This window comes from Orbicella faveolata, unplaced genomic scaffold (assembly GCF_042242905.1).
Source record: "Orbicella faveolata isolate gen_17 unplaced genomic scaffold, um_ofav_v1 contig_12, whole genome shotgun sequence".
NCBI classification, from domain to species: Eukaryota; Metazoa; Cnidaria; class Anthozoa; order Scleractinia; family Merulinidae; genus Orbicella; species Orbicella faveolata.
Window position 1 is genome coordinate 28,440,001 of NW_028301539.1, and position 22,322 is coordinate 28,462,322.

The 22,322-nt window shown below is 39.1% G+C and overlaps 3 protein-coding genes and 1 long non-coding RNA gene across 6 annotated transcripts in view; 3 read left to right on the forward strand and 1 right to left on the reverse strand.

Moving 5' to 3' along the window:
- Positions 1–5,301, forward strand: part of LOC110058755 (spermine synthase-like) — an 8,773-nt gene extending 3,472 nt beyond the window's left edge. Inside the window, exons 3-10 of one of the 3 annotated variants that reach the window (XM_020765417.2) lie at positions 82–224; positions 517–608; positions 1,430–1,584; positions 1,760–1,849; positions 2,603–2,714; positions 3,277–3,356; positions 3,708–3,823; positions 5,004–5,301. In XM_020765417.2, coding sequence (XP_020621076.2) covers positions 82–224; positions 517–608; positions 1,430–1,584; positions 1,760–1,849; positions 2,603–2,714; positions 3,277–3,356; positions 3,708–3,823; positions 5,004–5,052 — 837 coding nt within the window. In that variant the 3' untranslated portion in view covers positions 5,053–5,301. Of the gene's footprint in view, positions 1–81; positions 225–516; positions 609–1,429; positions 1,585–1,759; positions 1,850–2,602; positions 2,715–3,276; positions 3,357–3,707; positions 3,824–4,976 lie in introns of all 3 variants that reach the window. The other 2 variants (XM_089283161.1, XM_089283162.1) reach the window with 2 other exon arrangements.
- A 1,805-nt stretch (positions 5,302–7,106) lies between these two features.
- LOC149117430 (uncharacterized) lies at positions 7,107–7,993 on the forward strand. Its single transcript, XR_016205654.1, has 2 exons — positions 7,107–7,590; positions 7,746–7,993. It is a non-coding gene; the product is annotated as an uncharacterized LOC149117430 (long non-coding RNA).
- Positions 7,994–8,696: 703 nt separating this feature from the next.
- LOC149117431 (uncharacterized) lies at positions 8,697–10,279 on the reverse strand. Its single transcript, XM_089283176.1, has 2 exons — positions 9,911–10,279; positions 8,697–9,801 (listed from the first exon to the last, which is right to left on the reverse strand). Exons 1-2 carry the CDS (start codon positions 10,027–10,029, stop codon positions 9,447–9,449), a joined length of 474 nt encoding a protein of 157 aa, XP_089139302.1. The 5' UTR covers positions 10,030–10,279; the 3' UTR covers positions 8,697–9,446.
- A 7-nt stretch (positions 10,280–10,286) lies between these two features.
- Positions 10,287–22,319, forward strand: LOC110058621 (uncharacterized). The gene is made up of 7 exons (XM_089281493.1): positions 10,287–10,443; positions 13,144–13,416; positions 15,524–16,109; positions 16,824–16,884; positions 17,841–17,961; positions 19,835–20,107; positions 21,228–22,319. The coding sequence occupies exons 1-7, from the start codon at positions 10,407–10,409 to the stop codon at positions 21,860–21,862; spliced, it is 1,986 nt and encodes a 661-aa protein (XP_089137619.1). The 5' UTR covers positions 10,287–10,406; the 3' UTR covers positions 21,863–22,319.
- Positions 22,320–22,322: the final 3 nt, after the last annotated feature.

Here is a 22,322-nt window from a genome sequence, read left to right on the forward strand (position 1 = left end):
GTTAGATATGGCTGTACATATGTACAGTGTAACATATCTTTTATTGACAAATTCTTTTTGTTTTTTCATTGACAAGTTCAGCAGTTAAAAAATTTAGCAAAGGAGATATTTGATGTGATTTCACCTCTGAAATCATTGCTTTTGCCACCAATAAGTAGAGGTGCCGATATGAACACATATTATCCTACAGAAGATGGTCTTTTGATTCAGTATGACTTTGACAGGTATTTAAGAAATTATATACATGTAAATGTAAAGCAAAGAGCAAGGTTTTATCATATAACTGTTATAAATCTTATAAAGATAAATAATTATATACATGTATACTGCAAATTTCCTTGTGTGTTTCATGCCTAGTAGAGGCCAATTTATTTTTTGAAGGGCTATTTTATTTATTTATTTATTTATTATTAAATCACTAAATGCATAATAACCATAATTCAAAAAGATGGTCCAGTTAATATATTTTACAAGTGTCGATTTCAGATTAAATTTCAGTTTCTTATGTTGATTTAGACTGATATATGAAACCAATTCACCTCACCAAAACATCAAAGTTCTTCACTCACCACAGTTTGGAAATATGCTTATCCTTGATGGCGATATCAGTAAGTACTATAATCGTGCATACTAAGTTGTAAGGTTGTGTTCTATTGGGATCAACCATTTCAACAACAACAAGTTTGGGTTGATACAGTTGACGTTTCTCAATAGGGCACTTTCCAACCATTTTTGGTTGAAACACGGTAATTCCTGGGAATATTCGGTTGCCCAGATGACAATTAACTTTAACATTTTCAAAATTAACTTTCTGAACAAACTTTTAACAATAATTTGGACATTTCTAAGTTTTGATGCCAATTTTTAAGAAAAGGAGAAAAAAGTCTTTATTCTATACACCATTGCAGTCAAACCAAGTGAAGCGTACCCCTCAAGATTACGTTAATGAATTGATTATTTGAATATTGAACCCATTAATCATTTCAAGAATACAATAATGAATTGATTATTTGAATATTGAACTTGCTAGTCATTTCAAAAATCAATATTAAATTGATTTTTTTTTACATTAAACCCATTAGCTGTATTCTCGAAATGACTAGTGGGTTCAATTTTCCAATAATCAATTCATTATTGCATTCTTGAAACGACTAGCAGGTTCAATATTCAAATAATCAATTCATTAATATAATCTTGAGGGGTACGCTTCACTTGGTTTGACTGTAAGTCACGAAAAATTTGTCAAATACTTTTTATGTATAACAAGAAACACAGGACAAATTTGCTCAGACCATACAGTATCTCTGAGCTGCCATTTTGCAGGATTGGGTGAAAAACATGGGAAAAATTTGGTTTCTGCTTGTGTAATGATTATTAAACTGTAATGGGTCTGACAAATAGTTACAAGTACTGTTATTATTTCCTTTAGACCTTGCTGAAAGTGATATTATGTATACTAAGACAATTACAGGAAGTGGGAGAGAAGACTTTAAGGACAAAACAATTCTCATTCTTGGGGGAGGAGATGGTGGTATTCTTAATGAACTCTTACAGTACTCCCCTAAGTTTGTTACAATGGTAGATGTATCCTTTCAATTATTTAGGATTGGTGCAGTTGATTTAATTTCACTATCATTGTATAAATCAAAACATCCTTTTTAAAGATATGATTTTAATTACAGTTTATTCGGTTGTTTCATTTGCACTGTATTTTATGTTAAAATTTGGTCCTTAATTTTCATCTAATGATAAATACAAGATTGATGAAGAAGTCGTAAACTGTGCCATAAAATATCTACAAGGGATATGTGGGGACTCTTTAGATAACCTTTCTGGTGAACATCACAAGGTGGATAACAACATTATGATACATTTATATACAGTATAAAAATAGCATGCAAGCTTAAATTAAATTAAGGTTACTCATTGAATTACATTGTTATCGTTGTTGATTAGTTTTCTTCACAAAGTTCTTTTGCTGATGTGTATGGATGGACAAATTTTGAAAAATATACATGTACCAGGCATGTTCAAGGTTTAAAAACAATATAGATAATTAAAAATATTTGCAAGGAAACTTTTTCAAGAGCCAGAGGTTGATTATCTCTGGGGTAAAGAGAGAGATGACTTACTAGCCAAAAACGTTCTGCCTTTTTTGTGTATTTTTTATTACTAAATAAATCATTATTTTAAATCTATTTTTTGGCTTTTCATAGCTTTTAAAAAGTTTTTTGCAAGAATTGTTAGTAGTATTTTGTAAAGTGATGTTTTCTGTGTCAAGACATTAGAAGTTTTTACTTGATTTTTATTGAAAATCATCTTTGTGTATCTTTTGTTTACACATGAATTTAAGATCAACCTTGTCAGGTTGACACTTAGCTTGTTGACTCAGGTTATGGCCCTATTCACCCAGAGAAGAGCTAGGACTACGATAATGATGATGTTGACTCAGGTCAACAAGATTGCTTGACTGGCTGACATGGTATTTTGTCCAAATCATCAGCACTTAAAATTTTAAACCTACTTTAGTAGTTGTTGCAACAATTGCAATGTTCAGTCGTTAACGCAGTATACCTGACATTAAAAATCGTTATTACCATAGGTACACATAGATGACTGTGTGAAACAGTTAGAACAATACATTAAGGAAGGCAGGACATTTGACTATGTTATCAATGATTTAACAGCCATTCCTGTAACCAAAGAACCAAGAGGTACATGTTTCTATTAATACCAATGTTCAGAAGAAAAGGGATTTTATAGCTAAGGAAAAAATATGGCCCTGTCCACAATACATGTATGCCTGAGATATTTGAAAAAGTAGCTTTATTTCTTCAGTTAGGCCTGCCATCCACACTAATCTGTCACAAAAATGGAACTTTTTGAGAATGCTCTTCAAATCAGAGGAATTTGAAAACAAAGACCGTGTTTTAGTTAGGACAGAAAACATTTTGAAAACAGAGCTTTTTGAAAATGATTGTATCAGGATAATCATGTGATCTCTCTCTGTCTGAAATTTCTTTAAGAACAAATCCAAAACGATAGTTGTGTTTTCATATTTCTCTGGCTTACCGGTAGCGTGGACAGAAAACATTTGCTGCATTTTCAGAGTAAAAAAAAGCTGTTTTCAAATTTCTTTGGTGTAGTCTGGACACTATTGCTGGCTTATTAACAGCATCCTGAAATAGCTTTTCTGACCTTAAAGCTTAAATGTTACCCTAAGTCTTTGTTTTATGGTGAAATTTCAGCGGATTATGTTGTCACAATTTCCTGCAGGTTCCTTGTGGGATTTTTTGAGATTAATTCTTGATCTGTCCTTGAAGGTTCTTTCACCCAATGGAAAATATTTTACTCAGGTATGATTACATGATGTCTGCATCTCATCACTTCAGTGGGTGGGTGGGTAGGTTAGTTGGTTGCTTCATTGTTTGGTTGATTTTCTATGAAGGGAATGGCCATCCCCCATAAAAAAATTGGCATGACTGAGGTAGTCCATCAGCCCTTTTGGAAGGTTCTGCAAAGTCAAGGACTGTTTCAAGGGTTTATATGATGACCTTACGAAAATCTTGTGATTCAGAAATGCTGAGCAATGCGAAGTTTTCTTACAACACTTATTAGCACTAATTAAAATTACTAGTTATATCTATGGTTAGCGTCTTGTAGTTACTGTACACCATTATCAATAATCCAAGGTGTGCTTATTTCAGGGTAACAGCTTTAACAAGCCAGAAGCATTACTAATGTATGAGCAACAGTTAGCTAAGCTTTCATGTCCTGTGGAGTACAGAAAAGAAGGTGCATTTGTACCCTCCTACCACGAAAAGTATCTTTTAATCAAGTAATCTAGATTATGAGCCTGGATTGTCTAATTAGACCAATCAAGTTCTGCTGCAAAGGGCTAACGATGTGTCCATAATGAGACCGGAAGCAACTACAAACACAGTGGGTTGTTATCTGTAGAAACTGCTTCATGATGCCTTGAATTTACCCATAAATATAATAATTCTGTTTTTCATTACACATTCCACTCCATACTTACAGCTCTTCCAGCACAACCATTTGGGGCGAAAGCATGTGGAGGCGCGGTAGCCTCATGGTTAGTGCGCTCGTCCTCGGATTGATAGGTCCGGGTTCGAGCCCTGGCCAGGGACACTGTGTTGTGTTCTTGGGCAAGACACTTAACTCTCACAGTGCCTCTCTCCACCCAGGTGTATAAATGGGTACCGGCGAATTGCTGGGGAAACCTAACAAATTGCGGGGGAGTGACCTGCGATGGATTAGCATCCCGTCCAGGGGGAGTAGAAGTGTTCCTAGCCGCTTCATGCTACAGAAACCGGGCTAAGCTCCGGCAGCTATGAGCCAGTCAGCTCCAAGGCTTCACATGCTTTATCTTCACCTGTGAACAGGCTCTCTTGTCGAGGATGGAGCCTGTTCACAGGCTAGTTTTATTTGTGATCGAACTTGCGATTCGTGGACAAATTCTCAGTGATTCCCCAGCAATAATTTTGGAAGTTTCTCCTTCAGCAAAGTCTCTGGTACTTAATTCACTTACCCTTTACTTGCTGTCAAACTTTGGAAGGCTTGGCGACAAATGATTGAACCGACCTTTCATTGAACCCAGCCTACCTGGCGAAACACCTTATGTGGAAAACCAGTAAAGCAAGTTTCTGCGTTAAGTGATGCCGACTGTAAACAGAATAGACCATATTCGTATTCTCGGTATTGGACTGGAACTAGCTTGCAATGGAGGTTCATGCGGGGAATATCATTAAAAAGAGATAAATGTCATATGCATTTGAAAAAATCCCCAGTATTAGCCTCAGTTGCAAGCTAGTTCCAGTCCAGTACCGGGAATACGAATATCGCCTATTGAACCAACACAGGAAATTGTGGGGACAGGGGTAGGGGCTTGTCCATAGAGGTATATACTCTAATATTACAATTAGGATTTTGTGTTTTTGTGTTTTCTACTTCAGCTTCCTTGACTTGTGTGTGACAAATAGATGGGTATTCTACGAGATACGGAAAACAGATCAAAGTGCGAAGTCGTAACAGACAATACTTACATCGCCTTGGAATGGACGGAAGCAATATTAATACAACAATATTATGATAGCTACAAAATAAAACAAGCTAGCGTTGTATTCTTTGAGAGTGGAGAATGCTGCTGTCGCTGTACTGTAGAAGGGTTAAAAATGTAAAAACTCTCTCTTTCCATTGAAAGCAGGTTGAATGGTTACGTTAAGAGATTTTCAACTTTTACACTGGGTAGAGCCGGTTCACGAGTGCGTCGCACCAAAATGAATTTACAGAAGAAATGTACCAGCCTACATCAGAGATCTGGTGTGACTGATAGCGGAGAATTGTTTAGATTTTAAGTATCTGTCAGCTGACAAATAGCGCGTTTTTCAGCTTGTAGCTGATCCGAAATCTGCAAAATTTACTGATGCCAGAGGAGTCAGCTGAAAGTTTAATTGAAAGCTGAGAACTCAGCTAAACTGACTTAACTGAAAACAGAGCACCTCCATCCAGTACCTCGATATATCATTGTAAAGCTTATAGCACCAAGAATGATGTGGAATTAACTAGCGTCATATAAAATTATATAAGCAGTAATTAGTTTTAATTAGTGCCTATTAATTAAGAATGTTTATTAAACTGGCAAACTCACCTTATTTTGATCGTCCAAAAGGAACATTCGTGTACGTTTTTGTGTGTAAAAGTTTTGTAATGTATTTTGTGGCTTTATTAAAGGTGACCGCAAAATAAATGTGAGATAAATATAGGTCAGATATTTGGTTTTGCTCAAAACAAGTGTTTTTGGAAACTATTTAAACTGGAATAAAGAAAACTTGAGAATGTTTTTGTGACTTTCATATATTGTAAAGACCTCAAATTTCCTCCAGTTTCATGCCAAAAGTTAAGCCAGTTACTGAAAGTTAAGCTTTGTACACTGCATGTGCCGGAGAAATGTGATTTTCCTCTGCTCGTTTCTTGCGTTTTCTTTCAAGAGTCTTGCACATTCGAGGTCACGAAACCCCGCGGAAGCGGCGTTAAAATTGTGAAACTGCAAACAGGTTGTGGAGCGGATGCAAAGTATAGTGTGCGTTCCTTTGGGATGATCTGGATCAGGATCAGTGATCCAAGATCACTTGGATCATGGTATATCAAAGGAACCGATGAATCCACTCTGGTCACGGATTCATCGGTTCCTTTGATGCACCATGACCCGAGTGATCTTGGATCACTGATCCTGATCTAGATCACCCCAAAGGAACGCACCGGCCTATACACTTGAATTCGTCACATTCTACTGGTGGTATATTTCGAACTCACCATGTGACCAGCTCCCGGTTGGCTTGATAGCTCAGTTGGGAGAGCACTGCACCAGTATCGCAGAGGTCATGGATTTGAATCCCGTTCAGGCCTGAATTTTTTTCAGGCTTTAATTTCACAACTGTGTAAGCTGTATAACTGCGATGATCAATCCTGTCTTCATATCTTTCCCCGCGGTTCAAATATATGATCTTTCAGCTTTCAAATATATGATCTATCAGCTCGTAATTTGATTTACCCTTGCTCGTTTTCTTTCTAAAGTCTTGGACACTATAACTTAGTTCGAGGTCACGAAACCCGGAAGCGGAGTAACTCTGAAACTGCAAACAGGTCGTAGAGCGGATGCGAGGTGTAAATGAACTGGGCACGGAGAGGGAGGCAGCTACCTGGCCATGATCCAAACGGCGAGACAGTACAGTTTTCAGTTGAGCTGATCGAGCAATGTGCGAAACGCTTGATGATTCACGTTTTTGCAACAGATGGCGCGATCTAGGTAAACTAGTCTCCAGTCTGTTGATGTAATGCGGGACCCAGCTTCCAGTGTCACGCGTGTCATGGTATACACCTCTATCCTTGTGTAATCCTTGTGCAGAACACAGGGAGCCCTCACATCCGTTTAGAACATGAATAAAAGATGAACCTACCTTTATCGCGCGTGTTTTGTGTTTTGTGGCGGCCATTTTGAATTTTTAATACGCGCGCGGTGTGCTAGTGCGAGGTCTGGAACCGAAATTACGGAAAATCGCTCGGAGCCTGTTCGGAGCTCTAAGAAAATGACAAGGGATGAAACTGAAATGATAGCGTTCTAAATTTGCATTAGTTCGAGGAGAAATTTACTTCGTAATTTAACGAAAATTACTCTGTGGGAAGAAGAAGCATTAAACTAAATATATCTACGCTCATTTAGTCCAAACATCTAGAAGGTCTGCGATATTTTGGCGTTGTTTTAAACAACTCGCTTTCGCACTATGTTTCTGCCAGTTGGGGGTCACGGAAGTGAGAAATGCGAAACGTTGATTGACAGAATCGAAGCGGAAGTGATAGTGTCGCTTGTTCTGATTGGTCAGTTCTAATTCCGGAAGTTGGATGATTTTATTCCGGAAATAGAATGCTGCCACAAGGCCAAGGCCAGATATTCCCGATTTATGACGCCACACTGGCGGGAAGAGTTCGAAAGAGTTCTCATTTATTTGGAAGAATTCAGGAATTTCATGACTGTTATGTTAGGAAATTTCTTCCACCTGACAACATGAGGTAAGTAATAATAGTAGGAGAAGATTTTGCCAATGTCAATCAACTCTAAGGTAATTTTGTGATTTGAGACGGCGAGATTCACGTTAATTGGCGACCTTTTCGGTACTGCGATTCAGATCAGCTTAAAAATTATGTTGCTGTTCGTTTGCCTCTAGCGGTTTGACTGACTGTCAAAGGAAAGTGCTGGATGTCGTTTTGGCTGGCCACAATACTTTTATTGCTGGGGCCGCCGGTAGCCGGTGGGAAGTCCTTCCTCATGAAGCAAATTTGTGAGCGTACAGAGAAAACGGTTTGCGTAACAAGCACGACTGGACGTGCAGCGAAGGTTTTAAAAAACAAAGCCAAAACAATCCATTCATTTGCGGGAATTGGTGACTGCCACGAACCTAAAGAGGTATGTTGTGTGTTTCATGTTTATCTGGCTGCTTCTTTGTGTGTGTGTGTGTGTGTTGGTTTCAGAGAAATAACTGATATGTTTGAATATATGGGTGCACGCTGCTGGTACACGAACGTAACAATGCAATGCACGAAATTCGTATTATTGTAGAATTTCAACAATTTTTTTATGAAGTATAATCGGTGAAAAGAGCCTGGTAAATTGTCCTGATCAAAAGGCTAGACTGAAATCCTACTGTGTGTTTATGCTGAAAAACAGCGCGTCGCTTTTAATTGTTTGTGTGCGGCTGTTATAGTTGGGGTCACTTTTGCATTTGCTGCAAAATTATTCCTTAATTTCGTTATGTCATTGAAGCACAATATCTAAAGTTACATTGGTCACAAATTATCCGGCTGAATATGGGCTCTGAAAACAGATCATTGAAACAGTTGAAGTTAAGGAGGAATCTTAAGCCGGTCTGTCGGCTTTCCCAATGATCAAACATTTTCATACAATGTGCACGTCATGATGGATGAAACCCGCTAAACCATCAAGCTTCTTTTTTGCAATACACATTTAGTGTAGAATTTTTAACTCAAACATTTTCATTCAGCTTCTTGCTTTAGTGACTTCAACTGCCGAGGATGACGGATGAAAATGTTGATCGTTTAAAAGTGGCCAGTGGTTCCACGGGGCTTGAAAAAAGATTAAACATTCACAAATACATTCATTACAAGCGATAAATCGTTCGCTCTTTCACACAAAACCCGTTTTATTCCATTTTTCCTTGGATTAACTAGATTGGGCCGACTTTTCCGTGCAATTTTCTTTTACTGGAGTAAATCCGAATCTTTTTTTTTTCACTGTACCGCGCGCCAAATCATCTGACATGAAATGGCTCTTTATTCCACTCTACTCTTAGTCCGATTTCTATTTAAATGCTTGTGAAGCCATAAAACGTAGCCAGTCCAAATTACGATATGTCGATTTAAATCTGTTAGGTGATTCACGAGTGCTATAAACATGTACATGTAGATCTCAAACACAACCCTCTTTTTACGCTGAATACTAAGCCGTGACCTGAGGTCAAGGTCACCGCGGCCGTAGAACATACAAGGTCAACTAATATTTATGACCAGGAGTCCAAATTGTTTTAATTTTAATTTTTGTAAATCAAAACAACTTTGCCATTAAAAACCACGATATGCCGATTGAGAAGTGCTAAGCTACCTGTGGATCTCACATCTCTCTTTGTTAACACTGGGCATGGAATACAAAGCGCTCTGGAGGAAAAGCCACGAGTTCGCGACATCATGCCTTGGTCACATTTAATGTTCGAGGCAAACCACAGCGTCTTAGTAGATCTTCACCGGAAAAGGCACTGCTTTTTTCAAAATACTTTTAGTTCACCATGTTCAGAAGTAGAGAGAGCTCCTAGATGCCGGTTCCACGGAAATTCGTTTACGTGACAATTCCTGCGTTACAGTGTTGTCATCGGCTCTCGCTGCCGAAAATAGACTGTAAGCAGTCTCTGTTGTTTTCCTAGAGTGACACCATGAATAGTAGAAGACGCGACATCGCAGACAAGGGGATAATTATTCTTCTTTAGCCCAAGATAGACACGAGTAGCTGGCTTCCCTCGTTCAGTTCTTCGTTTGGTTTTCGTGACATTTGGGAAGATCTTTCTAATTACACGACCAAATGCACTCGCATCTACTGGCTTCAAATCCGGGCAGTTTTCTTTCGCCTGCCAACCATTCGCCAAATATCTTTCGTACAACTCCGCACAGGGCACATAATTTCTTTCATTCGCCTCATTGTAGTTTTCAACCAGCCTAGTTTAAGTCGAGAAAAAAATTTTTTCACTACCTGACTGACGCGTACACCATCGATCTTCATTAAAATTCGAGTAACGAACTAAGCCTCTTGAACTTTTGTACTCACCATTCCGTTATTTTAAGTTTGTTTCTCGACTCAATGTTGATTCCTTCACATTCCACAGCGCTGGCTGAATTATTTTTCAAAACATTTGCAACATTAAGAGGAGGCCATTGGTCCGCCATGTTGCAACACTTTGAACGCACGTCACGAAACCCGCATTTTGACTTCCGGTCTCTCTTTCACATCCTATTTCCGTTCCCCCCAACTGGCAGAGACATACGACGAAAGCAAGTCAGAAGTTTCATCCCTTGTCACTTTATTATCCTCGGTGAGCGATCGGCTACCCCCGAGAATTTGCGAATTTTCCCGCCCGTCCCAGACTTCCGTAATTTCGGCTCCAGACCTCGCACTAGCACACCGCGCGTGTATTAAAAATTCAAAATGGCCGCCACAAAACACAAAACACGCGCGATAAAGGTAGGTTCATCTTTTATTCATGTTCTAAACGGATGTGAGGGCTCCCTGTGTGCAGAACGCGCTTTGCGACTACTGTGTAAAGATGGCATGTAACATCGAGAAGACAAACGTTGCAACTGGTGAGTAAACACTGGAATTACTGGAAAATTTGAAGTACAACTTCAAGTTGTGATCGCTTGTGAAATGTAAAACGTTCTTTGCCATTTTAATCCGTAAAATCATTGAATCTAATAAGGCCCAATCGTGCTCCAGTGCAGCTTCTGCCATGCTGAACTAAATTCAGGAATTTATATTTATATTTTAAGTTCGACAAAAGCAGGGTAGAAGTAGGCGTCTGAATCAAACTTTTAAATTAAGTTCGGCAAGCAATAAAGTTCAGCAAGCTCTGCCGTTCTATACGACGCTGGTACGGCAGCGATTCAACCGTCGTGCTTTTTCGGCGCCAAAAAAAATTCATAAATTATTAATGTATTTTGGCGCGATTGAGTTCCCGCGGGGAGAACTTTACGAAAAGAATTGAAGCTTTAGTAAATCCTGAATACTGTGGCACGACGTCTGAAACAGAGTCGTGTTTCCCCCGTGCTGTAGCCGAACCTAATTAAACTTTGAGTTCGGCACGGCAGAGGCGCGATGTCTAAACTTGGCCATTAGGTGAGGCCAAATCGCCATTAAATGTGCGTTTTGTTCTTCCTGCATGAATGGAGTGTCCACATGCAGTGAAATTAACGTGAAAGAGATTTCAAGGTATTTTTTCCCGCAATATATACATCTAACTACGATCAGTTCCTGTATAAAGTACAGTTTATCGCACTTAGCTTTTCATGTAAAAATGCACTCAAAATCCCCCCAAGAGACTTCATCCAATGTGATGGACATTTGTAAACTCACATACCTGCCAACTCTCCCGTTTTTCCCGAGAGTCTCCAAGTTTTTCATCAAATCTCCTGGTTTCCCAGTTAGAGTACCAAATCTCCTGGGAAATACCTGGACCGTGGCTTTTTCAACATTTTTTCATTAATTTCATTATTTTTGAGATTTCAGAAAGGAAAATAAAACAAGAAGTGGATTTAGTGCTCTTATTTGAGCTGTTCTTTATTGGAAAACATAGAACAGGACAATCAAATTGATATATATTTAACGAGTATCATAATTGGTCAGAAGTCAACCAATCAAATTGCATAATACATGGTACAGTGTAGAAAGTTGGCGCGGTTTTTGCAAGCTGTTTACATCAGTCGAAGGGAAGAAGGCAGCATGTCTTTCGGTTCACTGCAAAAAGAATTCTCAGGTGCCCTTTCTAGACATCTCCAGAATTTTGTACTCTGGGGGTTGGCAGGTATAATGACATTTTATGGAAAGTGAAACCTAGTGGTTCCACTCTCTTTTCAACTTTGTCATCACATTTTCGGGAACTCATCACAGACAATGTTGGAAGATTCCCTTGAAGATTCATGTGCGCACAAAATTCCCTCGTGGTTTCACTGCTGTTTCATTTTGTCATGTTCGTGGCCAGCTCCATACCACTGGCAAAGCACTCTGGTGCAAAATACCCCCCAACAATGCAAGCTGCAGTGCTGAGTAAAGCTTTTATCTAACACTCTCAGATTTGGCTCAACAAAGCTACAATGTATGTATCCCGCAAGAATGCTTATACCCCAAAAAATTCATGCACACCACCACTGCCAAGAAAAAAGTCATGCACATTCAGTGAGCTGACAATCAGTATGTTGTACAGAGAAAAAATATAATGCAAACCAATTATTGAGAAGAACTTTCCAAGTGCATGGTTAAAGGTTAAAAAAAATTTGTGCCGTTACCAAGTCACCCAACACCCCCTCAAAGGTCAAAGGGTTCACCTCTTAGAGTAGACACAAGTGTCATTTTTCCTCACGTCATGACCACAAATGTTTCAGTGTGTTCCCCATGTACATGTAACACGTCGCCATAACTGTTTCATTTAAATTCTCACATTTCTATAAGCCTTTCCTCTTACCACCAGTTTGCACTGACCTTAAAAAGCCCCTGAAAATTTGGCAGACACTATAAAAGTCCTTGAAAGTGAAGAAAATAGTTCTTTCCTTAAAATGCTTTGAAGTTTGAGTTTCAGTGAGAAGTCATTTAATGTTTGAGACTACAAGATAAGTACACAAGACCTTTCTTTAGAAAGCTGACCAAAGAATTTCAAAAAATATTAGTAATAATGAGATCCACCCTCATCTGTAAACATATACTATCAATGTGGGATCATACTACTTGTCAGCTAAAATCCTCTTAAGTTGGGAGGGGCAGCCAAGGGCATGGACAATGTAGGTCGAGAAAAAACACCTCAGTCTCAAAATGTCAATTTGATGATACTAGATTTCATTGATTATTATTTGACATACTTGACAGTGTAAGGTGTCCTTAATTCAGTACTGATGTGAAAGTCCTTGAAGAGTGCCAAAATTCTCCTTGAAATTAGTCCTTAAACAGTCCAGACAAAAACTTAGACCTTAAGGTCTCTTCCCTTTGTGGTGCAAACTATTAGGCCCCTTTTATGGTAGCATGATCTGGTTACTTAATGGTTGGGTCTTTGCAGAAATCTAGTCTATGTGCAACTCTCTTCACTTCTTGGGTTGCCACATTCTTTATTCTATTCAGTTCTTTCTAATCATCTTCCATATTACTGGTATTTAGAGGCAAACACAGTTCTAGGTCCTTAAAATTGTCAATGCTTGATGGATTAACATCATATTTAGATTGAAAGGCCATGCCTCAGTTGGAGAGAGAGGAGGCATGCAGATAGTCCATTTAGTCCTAACTAGATTCTGTCTTTAAAGGCGGAGACCAAGCAGGAAAGAAGAGAAAGCACTGCTTTTCTGAACCCTGGGAAGATAGTGACGTAATTCTTGTGGTGGAGAATGAGAAGTTTCATGTTCACCGTCTGATACTGAGTATGAACTCTCCAGTTTTCAAGGCTATGTTCAAATCACAGTTTAAAGAAGCGACAGCCAATGAGATTTCACTGCCTGAGAAAAATGCCAGTGGAGTTCTGGACTTCCTGAAGATAATTTACGGTTCCCAATACATCCAAGAGCAAGCAAAAATTACAAGTTAGTATTTTTCCAGTGAAAGTTAACATTTAGGTGACACATTTCAGTTGAAAGTAATTATATCATGGTCAAGCTCCTGCATGTCGCAGGTGCGTGAGCCAAGCCCCATTGTTTAGAAAATTTGGTAACCCATCAAGCTAAATAATTTGGGTTGTGCCGTGATTTTCCCTCTGTCTGTACATGTGTCCATATGCCCCTTCATGTAAATCAATAAGCACTTAATGACTGGCCCTGAAGGGAAATAATGAGTTTTGTTCCCAGAGAACCTCAATGTTCCCCAAGGCAAAGCTGTGAGGGGTCATCTGCAACTGAGTGTTGATTGATACCATATATGAACATCTTGATCAGTAGTCAATCAACATCCTGATCGATACTCAGTCGACACTCGATCAATATGTGATCAACTGTCAATTGATATTCGGCTGAGTGTCAAGCAACTCATATTTATGTATTAATTGAAAATCAGTCAACTGTCGACTGAGATGTCGATGGAGTGTTGATTAGGGGAGCAATGATTCATATTCCTTGCAATTCGATTCAATTTCGATTATTTCCTTTCGATTTCAATTTCAATTTGATTATGCAAAATATTAATGTTTTTTAATTCTTACAACATGATACACAATGTAAACAACATACAACCCTAAACCCTCAATTTTAGGATACAATGAGTGTGTTGCACAAGGTTTGCCCTGTTTGGAAATTCTCAAGGGGTGGTAGAGGGGCAACATTTTTACCATGCAACACAAAATGGTGCACAAACTACAAACACCTTTACTCGTCAATCAAAAACACACATTTTAAAGAGTTCTGGATTTTGATATTACAATGTAATAACTCACTGAGGGCACTCTGGGAAAGGTATGCAAAAATTCAAACCAAAATCAATAAGTGGAATCAAAGAATTGGGAATGCGAACAATCATAATCGCTATTAATAGAGAATAATTTCGATTAATCATTACACCACTAGTATTGATTGAGCATCAACTGAGTTGTCAATGGAGTGTCAATCGAGTATTGATCTAGTGTTGATCGATGATATCGCTCAAGGGTATCAATCAACACTTGACTGCGGATGCGTTTAGTACACATGATCACACAAAATTGCCGCAGTTTCTAGGAGCATCATTGACCTGATCATGTGCTAGTCAAAAGTTAAAGTTGTTTCCCTAGGGTCAGTTAGTGAGTTTTGTTTGCACTCAAGGGAGTTAGTGAGTTTTGAGCAATGACACACGACACGTTCTCCAATCGGAAAACTTATTTGAGGTGGGAGGTATAACAATGTGAAATGTAACACTGTGCAACAACCTCATTCCTACGGCTTTTCCCTTAGATATTGGGTGGGGCGGGTTTACAGCATACATCTTTGATATTGGGTTTCCATGTTATGTTAAATTGACAACTCTCAAAACAAGGTATCCGCTGACCAGTATCAGGTGATCATATTGCAGGCTCGTGTATAGAGCTCACCTATGCTTTTTTGGAGTTCACCACTGCCCACAACAGGTACAAGTTTTCGACTGGATCACAGGCTGGAGCCATGATGATGTTAATGACAGTGATAATAATAAAATGATAAGTATGCACATGTAGAAGATGCACGGTAACACCGTTGAGAGGTGTTTACCTCTGAAAATTGAAATTGTGGTTTAAAAAATTTAATGTTTTTGCCACTAGTTGATATGAAACAGTTTGACAGCTACAAAGTCCGCTACGAAAGTCACAAGTTTGACCCGAGTTAGGATCCAGCTGGATCCCTTAGGGAAGAAGTTGGGGATGAGTCAGTAAAACAGGCCATCTAGCTTCAGCCGACCAGAAACATGTCTGTATCAGGAGCCCATCACTCTCAGTATATATCATAATCACTAAAATTTGATTTTTGTCCCTTCATCTAAGAAGCATCCCTGCTTGTTTGAATCACAGTAAGGCATCTCTCTCAATTATCAATTACATCTTACGGACTTCTACTGTAGGTATTGCTTAGCTAGACTGTGAATGCATGTGTATTTCCAGGCAGCCGGAAATGTGTCACTCTGCATTTGCAGGCTAGATATTGCTTCAAAGCTCAAAATTAAATCAAAGATATATACTTTTTAATGTTTTAGAGGAAAATGTGGAAGATCTTCTACAGTTAAGTGGCGAGTATCAGGTAACACGGCTCATCTTTGACCCTTGTGTGAAGTTCCTCGAGGACCAACCTAAAACAAGAGAAAACGTTATGAAGATTCTGGCGATTGCAAACTTGTACAACCTGGAGAAAGTACATCAAAGCTGCATCGACCTGTTCAAGAATATGAAACTTGAGTCCCTTTCAGAAACTGTTCATTTGCAAGATCTCGACAAGGAAAAGACGCAATATTACCTGACGCAAAGGATTGAACGGTTAGAGACAGTTCTTGATGGGGTGTTTCCCCAGGTTTTTGGGTTAGTGTTTAGTTTGATGCGTCGCTTGCATGATTCTGAAGCAATGGTGCTATGGTGCAGTAAACATGTCTCTAAGGGTAAATTTAGAATGTATAGATCGTTGGAAATTAGAGATTGTATAGGCTGTCAAGGAATGTTAGAGTCAATTGTTGATGCAACCTGTTTTGAGATGCATGGAAAAAGAGTCCCCAACCATGGACCCATGGTTCATTTTGATAACAATCTGTTCTCTGTTATGCACGATCTCTTTATGGTGGTTAAGAAAAAGTGAGGTATCCTTTATAACAAGGAAGACGTATTAGACAGACTGAGTTCTTAGTGAGCTGTATTCAGTTGCGTACTCTAATTGGTTAGGCATACTTCCACAAACGACCACTCTACCTCTTAATTTTATCAGCTATGTGGGTTTAGGCCTGTTCATAGGTAGATGTAACTTAGTCACCGTTCAGTCTTTTTTTCCAACCATGCTTGCGATAAATCTTTTCTGAGTTTATGCTGTGGGTGAAATTGCCCCTGGGGGGGACTCCCACTTAAAAAGGACAGAAATGCTCGTCAGAAATTTTGAAAAGAGCCCCAAAGAGGTACCAAGATCCTGTTTTATGGGCGTGGCTTGAAATGTTTTCCACCCCTAAGAAGTACCAATTCTAAAACAAGACATTATCTCCTGTCATATTTTTTCGTCTCAGTACCATAAAAGATACTGCAAAAGCTCCGCCTGTGAACCTTTTGAGGCTGAACACCCTAAGAGGTACCAAAACCACTTTTTTTAAATCCTTAGAGGTATGACAAGCACCCCTGTCCTTTTTATGTAGGAGTCCTCCGTGGGGAAAGTGCCCCCAAAAACTCTGCAGAATTTTGAATCTTTGGTAGTTTTTAAAAGTATAGTTATGCTATCAGTGAGGCAGCAGGAATCACTTCGCTGATTTCGAGAGACCGTTAAGTCATACTGTTAGATGTGCCCTTTTGAGCTGTCACTTGCAGTGTTGTTACTGTGCGTTTCATTCTAGTCTTTGATGTTGAAGCTACAGATCTAGAAATACGTGTAGATTGAGCTGAAAAACTGCCAAGATGGTTAAAGACACTTTGTCAAAGTCTACCATTTTGCCAGCCTCATTCTTATGCATGGTCGTATAATTTGCCGTGTTCTATTCAAGTTTACTGCTCTTTATCACGTAATGAATTTCCCTCACGAGGTTTTGCTCCCTCGTCGGATGAAGAATTTTCTTCAACTGCGTATGTATGCTGGCCGGTGGAAGTGTTGCATGCCGTCTTAGGGTCAGACTGTTGCAAGGCGAAAGCAATGCTAACTATATTTATAATAAGTTTCATTGACGACCTTAGTCAATGAAATTCGTGACTTCTTTAAATTTAACTCCCAGACTTTTACTTAGTCTTTTAATTTTAGGATGTGTTCCACGTATTTTACTAAAAAGAACTGAAAGTGCTCATAAGAATTTTTAAATACCGTTGAAACTTATTATCTACTTTGAAAGTGAAACAAGTACCAGTTTATCAGAATTTTAAGTCCATATTGAAAGCATCAAGGAAACAAGATCTTAACAACAGTACAGAGGAATCGAAGAAAATTTGCCGTTACGATATATTAAACGGCTAGGAACTTTTCTTCACCAGTTACAGCAGGGGAAGCTGATTGAACCCGAGTTGAACGTTGTTTCAGGCAGCGGCGTTATTCCGATTTTGCTTACGACACACCATATAATCCATCAAATTAAAACGACTTTTTAAAAATTAGTTTTCAACCTTCTCAGTTCTCCTTTTAGAAAGAGCTCAAAACTGCTAAATGAACTAAGGAGCGCAAGAACACAGTCCGTGTGCGTTTTACACGTAAAACTAAAAAAAAATAAAAAATAAAAAATAAAAAAAACAGATGGCGTGATTTAGGTAAACTGGTCTCCAGTCTTTTCGTGAAAATGTGAGCGCCTGCTTCCACTGTCACGCGATCTAACGAGTTTATACTTCCTTGTGCCAGTTGTGTAGAGAAGACAGAACGTGCACATAAATACCTTTCCGCTTGGCGACAGACAAATCTACTGTACAAGGATGGCGAGTAACATCGAGGAGACAAACGTTGAAGAGAAGAGCAGTGAAAACGAAACTGGTGAGTAAATGCTGGAATTACTGGAAAGTTTCAAATACAACTTTCTGATCGCTTGTGAACAGAAGTGTTCTTTGTCATTTCAGTTCGTCAAATCATTGAATCTAAGGTTTGCTAGGCCAAAGCACCCATTAAATACGCGTTCCGTTCTACCTGCATGAATGAAGTGTATAATGAAAAGAGATATCAAGGTAATTCGTTCCTTCGATGCATCGATCGTGCTTTACAAAGGTCAGTTTATCGCGCTTAGCACCTCATGTAAAAACAATCAAATTCCCCCTTTTACGCTTGATCCGAACGTGATGAAAATTTGTAGCGACATTTATATGGAAACTTAGAAGTAATGATAAGATTTCACTTTGTTTTCAACTTCGTCATTAGACTTCCGGGAACTCATAAAGGGCAATGTCGGAAGATTCCCTTAAAGATTAGTGGGTTGCGGAATTTCCCTTATTGATTCGCTTCCGCTTGCGTTCGTTACGTTTGTGGCTTCACAATGTTGACAAAGCACTGCAGTGCGAAGTCGCCCCCCCCCCCCCCCCCCGCCAACCCAATAACGCAAGCTGCGGCTCAACTAAACTACCGTGGAGTTCCGATAGTAGCGACCCTCGTTACTTTCGGAAGTAGCAACCTTTGGGGGTCGTTACTTTCGAGGAACAAAAATCGTTTACAAATAGAGCTGGCGCGAGCCTTTTTTTTTCCGAAATAAAAAATGAACATTTATTTGCATTCCATGTGTATAGATTGTGTTTCATGAAAAGAAGGTAACAAGAAATATCGATGATTTACCGGACTACCGCATGGGTGAATCAGCCGATATTGCTGGTTTTCAGTGTCAAGCAATTTAAAATAGATCAACATAAAAATCAAAACCGGTCAACAGATAAAGTCCAGAATCTGGGAAATGAAAGAAGGTAAATATGCAAAAACTCTCGCCAAAATTCCAGTCACAGCAATTTTTCTTATGCTAGATATGCGGAGAAATATTTTACCCAAATTTATAGAGATTTGTATGGAGACGCCATGCTGGTGCCCATCCCTATGGGCACCAACATGGCGGCCGGAAACCAACAGAAACATCTGTCACTGAGTTTCGTTACAAAAGCGTGAATTTATCCCTCGGGGGACTCTAAAACATTAAAATAATACTTTTTCTAAGACATAAACTGTTCAGATAGCCAAGTTCCCCGAAATAAGTCACTTTTTTAACCATCAGGACAGCTCTCTAGGCCGTCATGTAAATGCCGTGTCACGCAAAAGCTTAGAAATTTAAGCGTAGTGTATCACAAAACCAAGAACCCATTCGGAACGAAAATTTGTATGAATATTAGTTTCCAGCTGCTCTTACACATCATGAAAGTAAAATCTCAGGAAGATCAATAGTTTTGTTGTTCGAATTTTAGTGACGTCATGTGAAAACCAGCTATAGAGGAGATCGAGTTCTTCACTGACTCAGAGGAGGAAAGCTAAACTGCTTCGATTGTACTGCATGACGAACCGCTACGTTTTCCTCTGTACTCCGTGCCGGTATCTCACGTGAAAAGTCAATTTCGAGAAAAATCCGTTACTTCCCTTTAAGAAAGTTCTGTTCCTTGTATTACCCAGGAGTACATTAATGTTACAACACCTTGTTATCCAATTTACGCTCTATTATCTGTCAAGTGGTCGCTTACGGGAGGTTAAAAACAACAAAAAAAATTAAACTTTTAGCCCTAAAAGTGGTCGCGGTCGCTTACAAGAGGTGGTCGCTAACAAGAGGTTCCAAATATAGTGGTTTGACTGGGAAAATTTTGGTATTTTGGAAAACTGGTCGCTTACGAGAGGTGGTCGCAACCGGAGGTTCGACTGTCGTATCAGTCCTTTTCTTTCTCTTTAGGTGGAGTCCAAGCAGAAAAGATGGTAAAGCATTCCTTTTCTGATCCGTGGAAAGGTAGTGACTTGGTTCTTGTTGTAGAAGATGAGAAGTTTCATGTTCATCGTGTGATTCTGCGTTTGAACTCTCCAGTGTTCGAGGCTATGTTCAACTCACAGTTAAAAGAATCCACAGCCAACGAGATTCCACTGCCTGAGAAAAATGCTAGTGGTGTTCTGGACTTTCTGAAGATAATTTACGGCTTCCAATACATCCAAGAGCGAGTGGAAATTACAAGTAAGTATTTTTTTTCAGCTAAAGCTAACGTACAGGGCAAATTTGTCCAGCTGTCAAGCTGTAAGATGTTAAGAATGTATCACAGTTTCACAGTAACATCGCATTTGGATCGGCGTTTACCTTTGAAAATTTAAAATATTTAGGGAGGAAGCGGGTCATGCGGGTCCTGTATCCTGGTCGAATTGGAATTTGGACACGTTGGTTTTGCTCTCGCCACTGCGCCCTACCTACTCTCCCAAATTTGAGATTTCGTTTTGCCACTAATTGATATAAAATGACTACTACAACAGTCGCAAGTTTGACCCAATTTGGGATGCAACTGGATCCCTCAGGAGAGAAGTAAGTAAGATCGGGCACTCGAAACCAAAAATGTGTGTCTATATATCGACAAATTCGATTTGAGTTCCTTCTTTCCGAGGAAGAGTAAGGCATCCGTAACAAATGCTGTTGTTGCAGTTGAGACCCTTGCGCCTCGTTTGAATGTTACATCACCGGTAACTGCTCTAACAGCTGTTTATAAAAAAAAAAACTGACCAAAACTGGATCACTAGACAATGTAATTTAAGGAATTTCATTGACTTAGTCGTCATAGTATATGATCAGTTATACCATGCTCTATAAGTATGGTAAGCGCACGCGTAACTTTTTTGGGGTGAGTGGGTGGGGGTGGGGGCGTTTTTATTTTTTTATTTATTTTAGTTTTCCATATTTGGGTGGCTTTTTAAATAAAAACACATACAATTGTTCCTTTCGCACTTGCTGGATATGAGATGATTATAGCAAATTAGTATCACCCAACTAGTGGACTAATGCAATCCTGCATTTTAATTGGCTACGCTACTAGAAGACTATTAGTAATAGTCCTCGAGTAGCGAAATTGGCGCAATCGAGCGCGACGCTTTCTTTCGTGTTATTCCCAAATAAATATTTCTTCAACTTGCATTTACTAACTTTATTATTGCCTTTTCTGTCCACTGTCTGCTTCGCGCCTCGTTATCTACCTATCATCTGAAATTTAACGCGCGCTCATGCAGGCATTTAACGGACTTCACGGTGTTGCATCATTGCAAGACATCTCAGATATAAACCGTAAACGGACTTTCTTTTCAATTTTTTTTAGTGGAAAATGTGGAAGATCTTTTACAGTTAAGTGACGAGTATCAGGTAAAACAATACATATTCGACCCTTGTGTGAAGTTCCTCGAGGACCAACCTAAAACGAAAGAAAACGTTATGAAGATTGTGGCGCTGGCAAACTTGTACAATCTGGAGAAGGTACATCAGGGCTGCATCGACCTGCTCAAGAATATGAAACTTGAGTCCCTTTCAGAAACTGTTCATTTGCAAGATCTCGACAAGGAACAGACGCAATATTACCTGACACGAAGGATTGAACGATTAGAGAGGTTTCTCGACGAGGTATTTCCTCAGTTTTTTGGGGTAGTGGCGAGTTTGGTATTCCTGATGTTCGAATCTAGAAATAACCTGCTTTGGTGCGATAAGCATGTCAGAGGGGGGAAATTTAAAAGATATAGTTCCATGGAAATGATGGCAAAATGTTCAGGCTGTAAGAGCATGTTAAATTCAATGGTTAGAGCAACCATGTGTCCGAGTGTCAATCGGAGAGAAGGAATTCTACCCCGCCATGGGGGCAACAACCATTTTAATGCCGATCTGTTCTCTCTAATGGAGAATTTTGTCAAGTTGACAGGGGAAAAAGTGACATTTGATCAAATGTCACTTTTTCCCCTGTAACAGAGAAGCTACTGATTGAGTATTCCGTGAGTATTCAGTCGCGCATTCTAATTGGTTTTTCATATTCTCATCATGACGAGCACTGAACTTTATATTATCTATTGTTACATAGGTTTATCCGTGTTCAAATTAACCTTTGCATTTTTTACATTCAAAAAATCACTAAAACACATTGCAAGTGTTTTTTTTTTACCTTTCTTAATTAGAGGAAGCTGTACTGCACGACTAAACTCTATGATTATCACAGAATTATTAATAGATTTGAAAGTCGCTCGAAAAATTCTCTGAATTTTACGTAATTCTTAGTTTAAGTAGACCTAAGTATAGTTATGCTGTAAGTGAAGCAACATGGGATTGCTGTATGCACGTTTTATACGGTCGAATTTCTTTAACTGATAGGTTGCCATTTTGAGTCGCCATTTGTAATTTTACATGGCCAATCTGTTCTAGACTGGATGCT

Coding starts and splice junctions, on each gene's coding strand:
- LOC149117431 (XM_089283176.1), bottom strand. CDS start 10,029: ATGGCGGACCAATGGCCTCCTCTTAATGTTGCAAATGTTTTGAAAAAT. Junction 9,802..9,910: donor AAACTTAAAATAACGGAATG/GTGAGTACAAAA, acceptor GACTTAAACTAG/GCTGGTTGAAAACTACAATG.
- LOC110058621 (XM_089281493.1), top strand. CDS start 10,407: ATGGCATGTAACATCGAGAAGACAAACGTTGCAACTG. Junction 17,962..19,834: donor GAGCAGTGAAAACGAAACTG/GTGAGTAAATGC, acceptor CTTTCTCTTTAG/GTGGAGTCCAAGCAGAAAAG. Junction 20,108..21,227: donor AGAGCGAGTGGAAATTACAA/GTAAGTATTTTT, acceptor AATTTTTTTTAG/TGGAAAATGTGGAAGATCTT.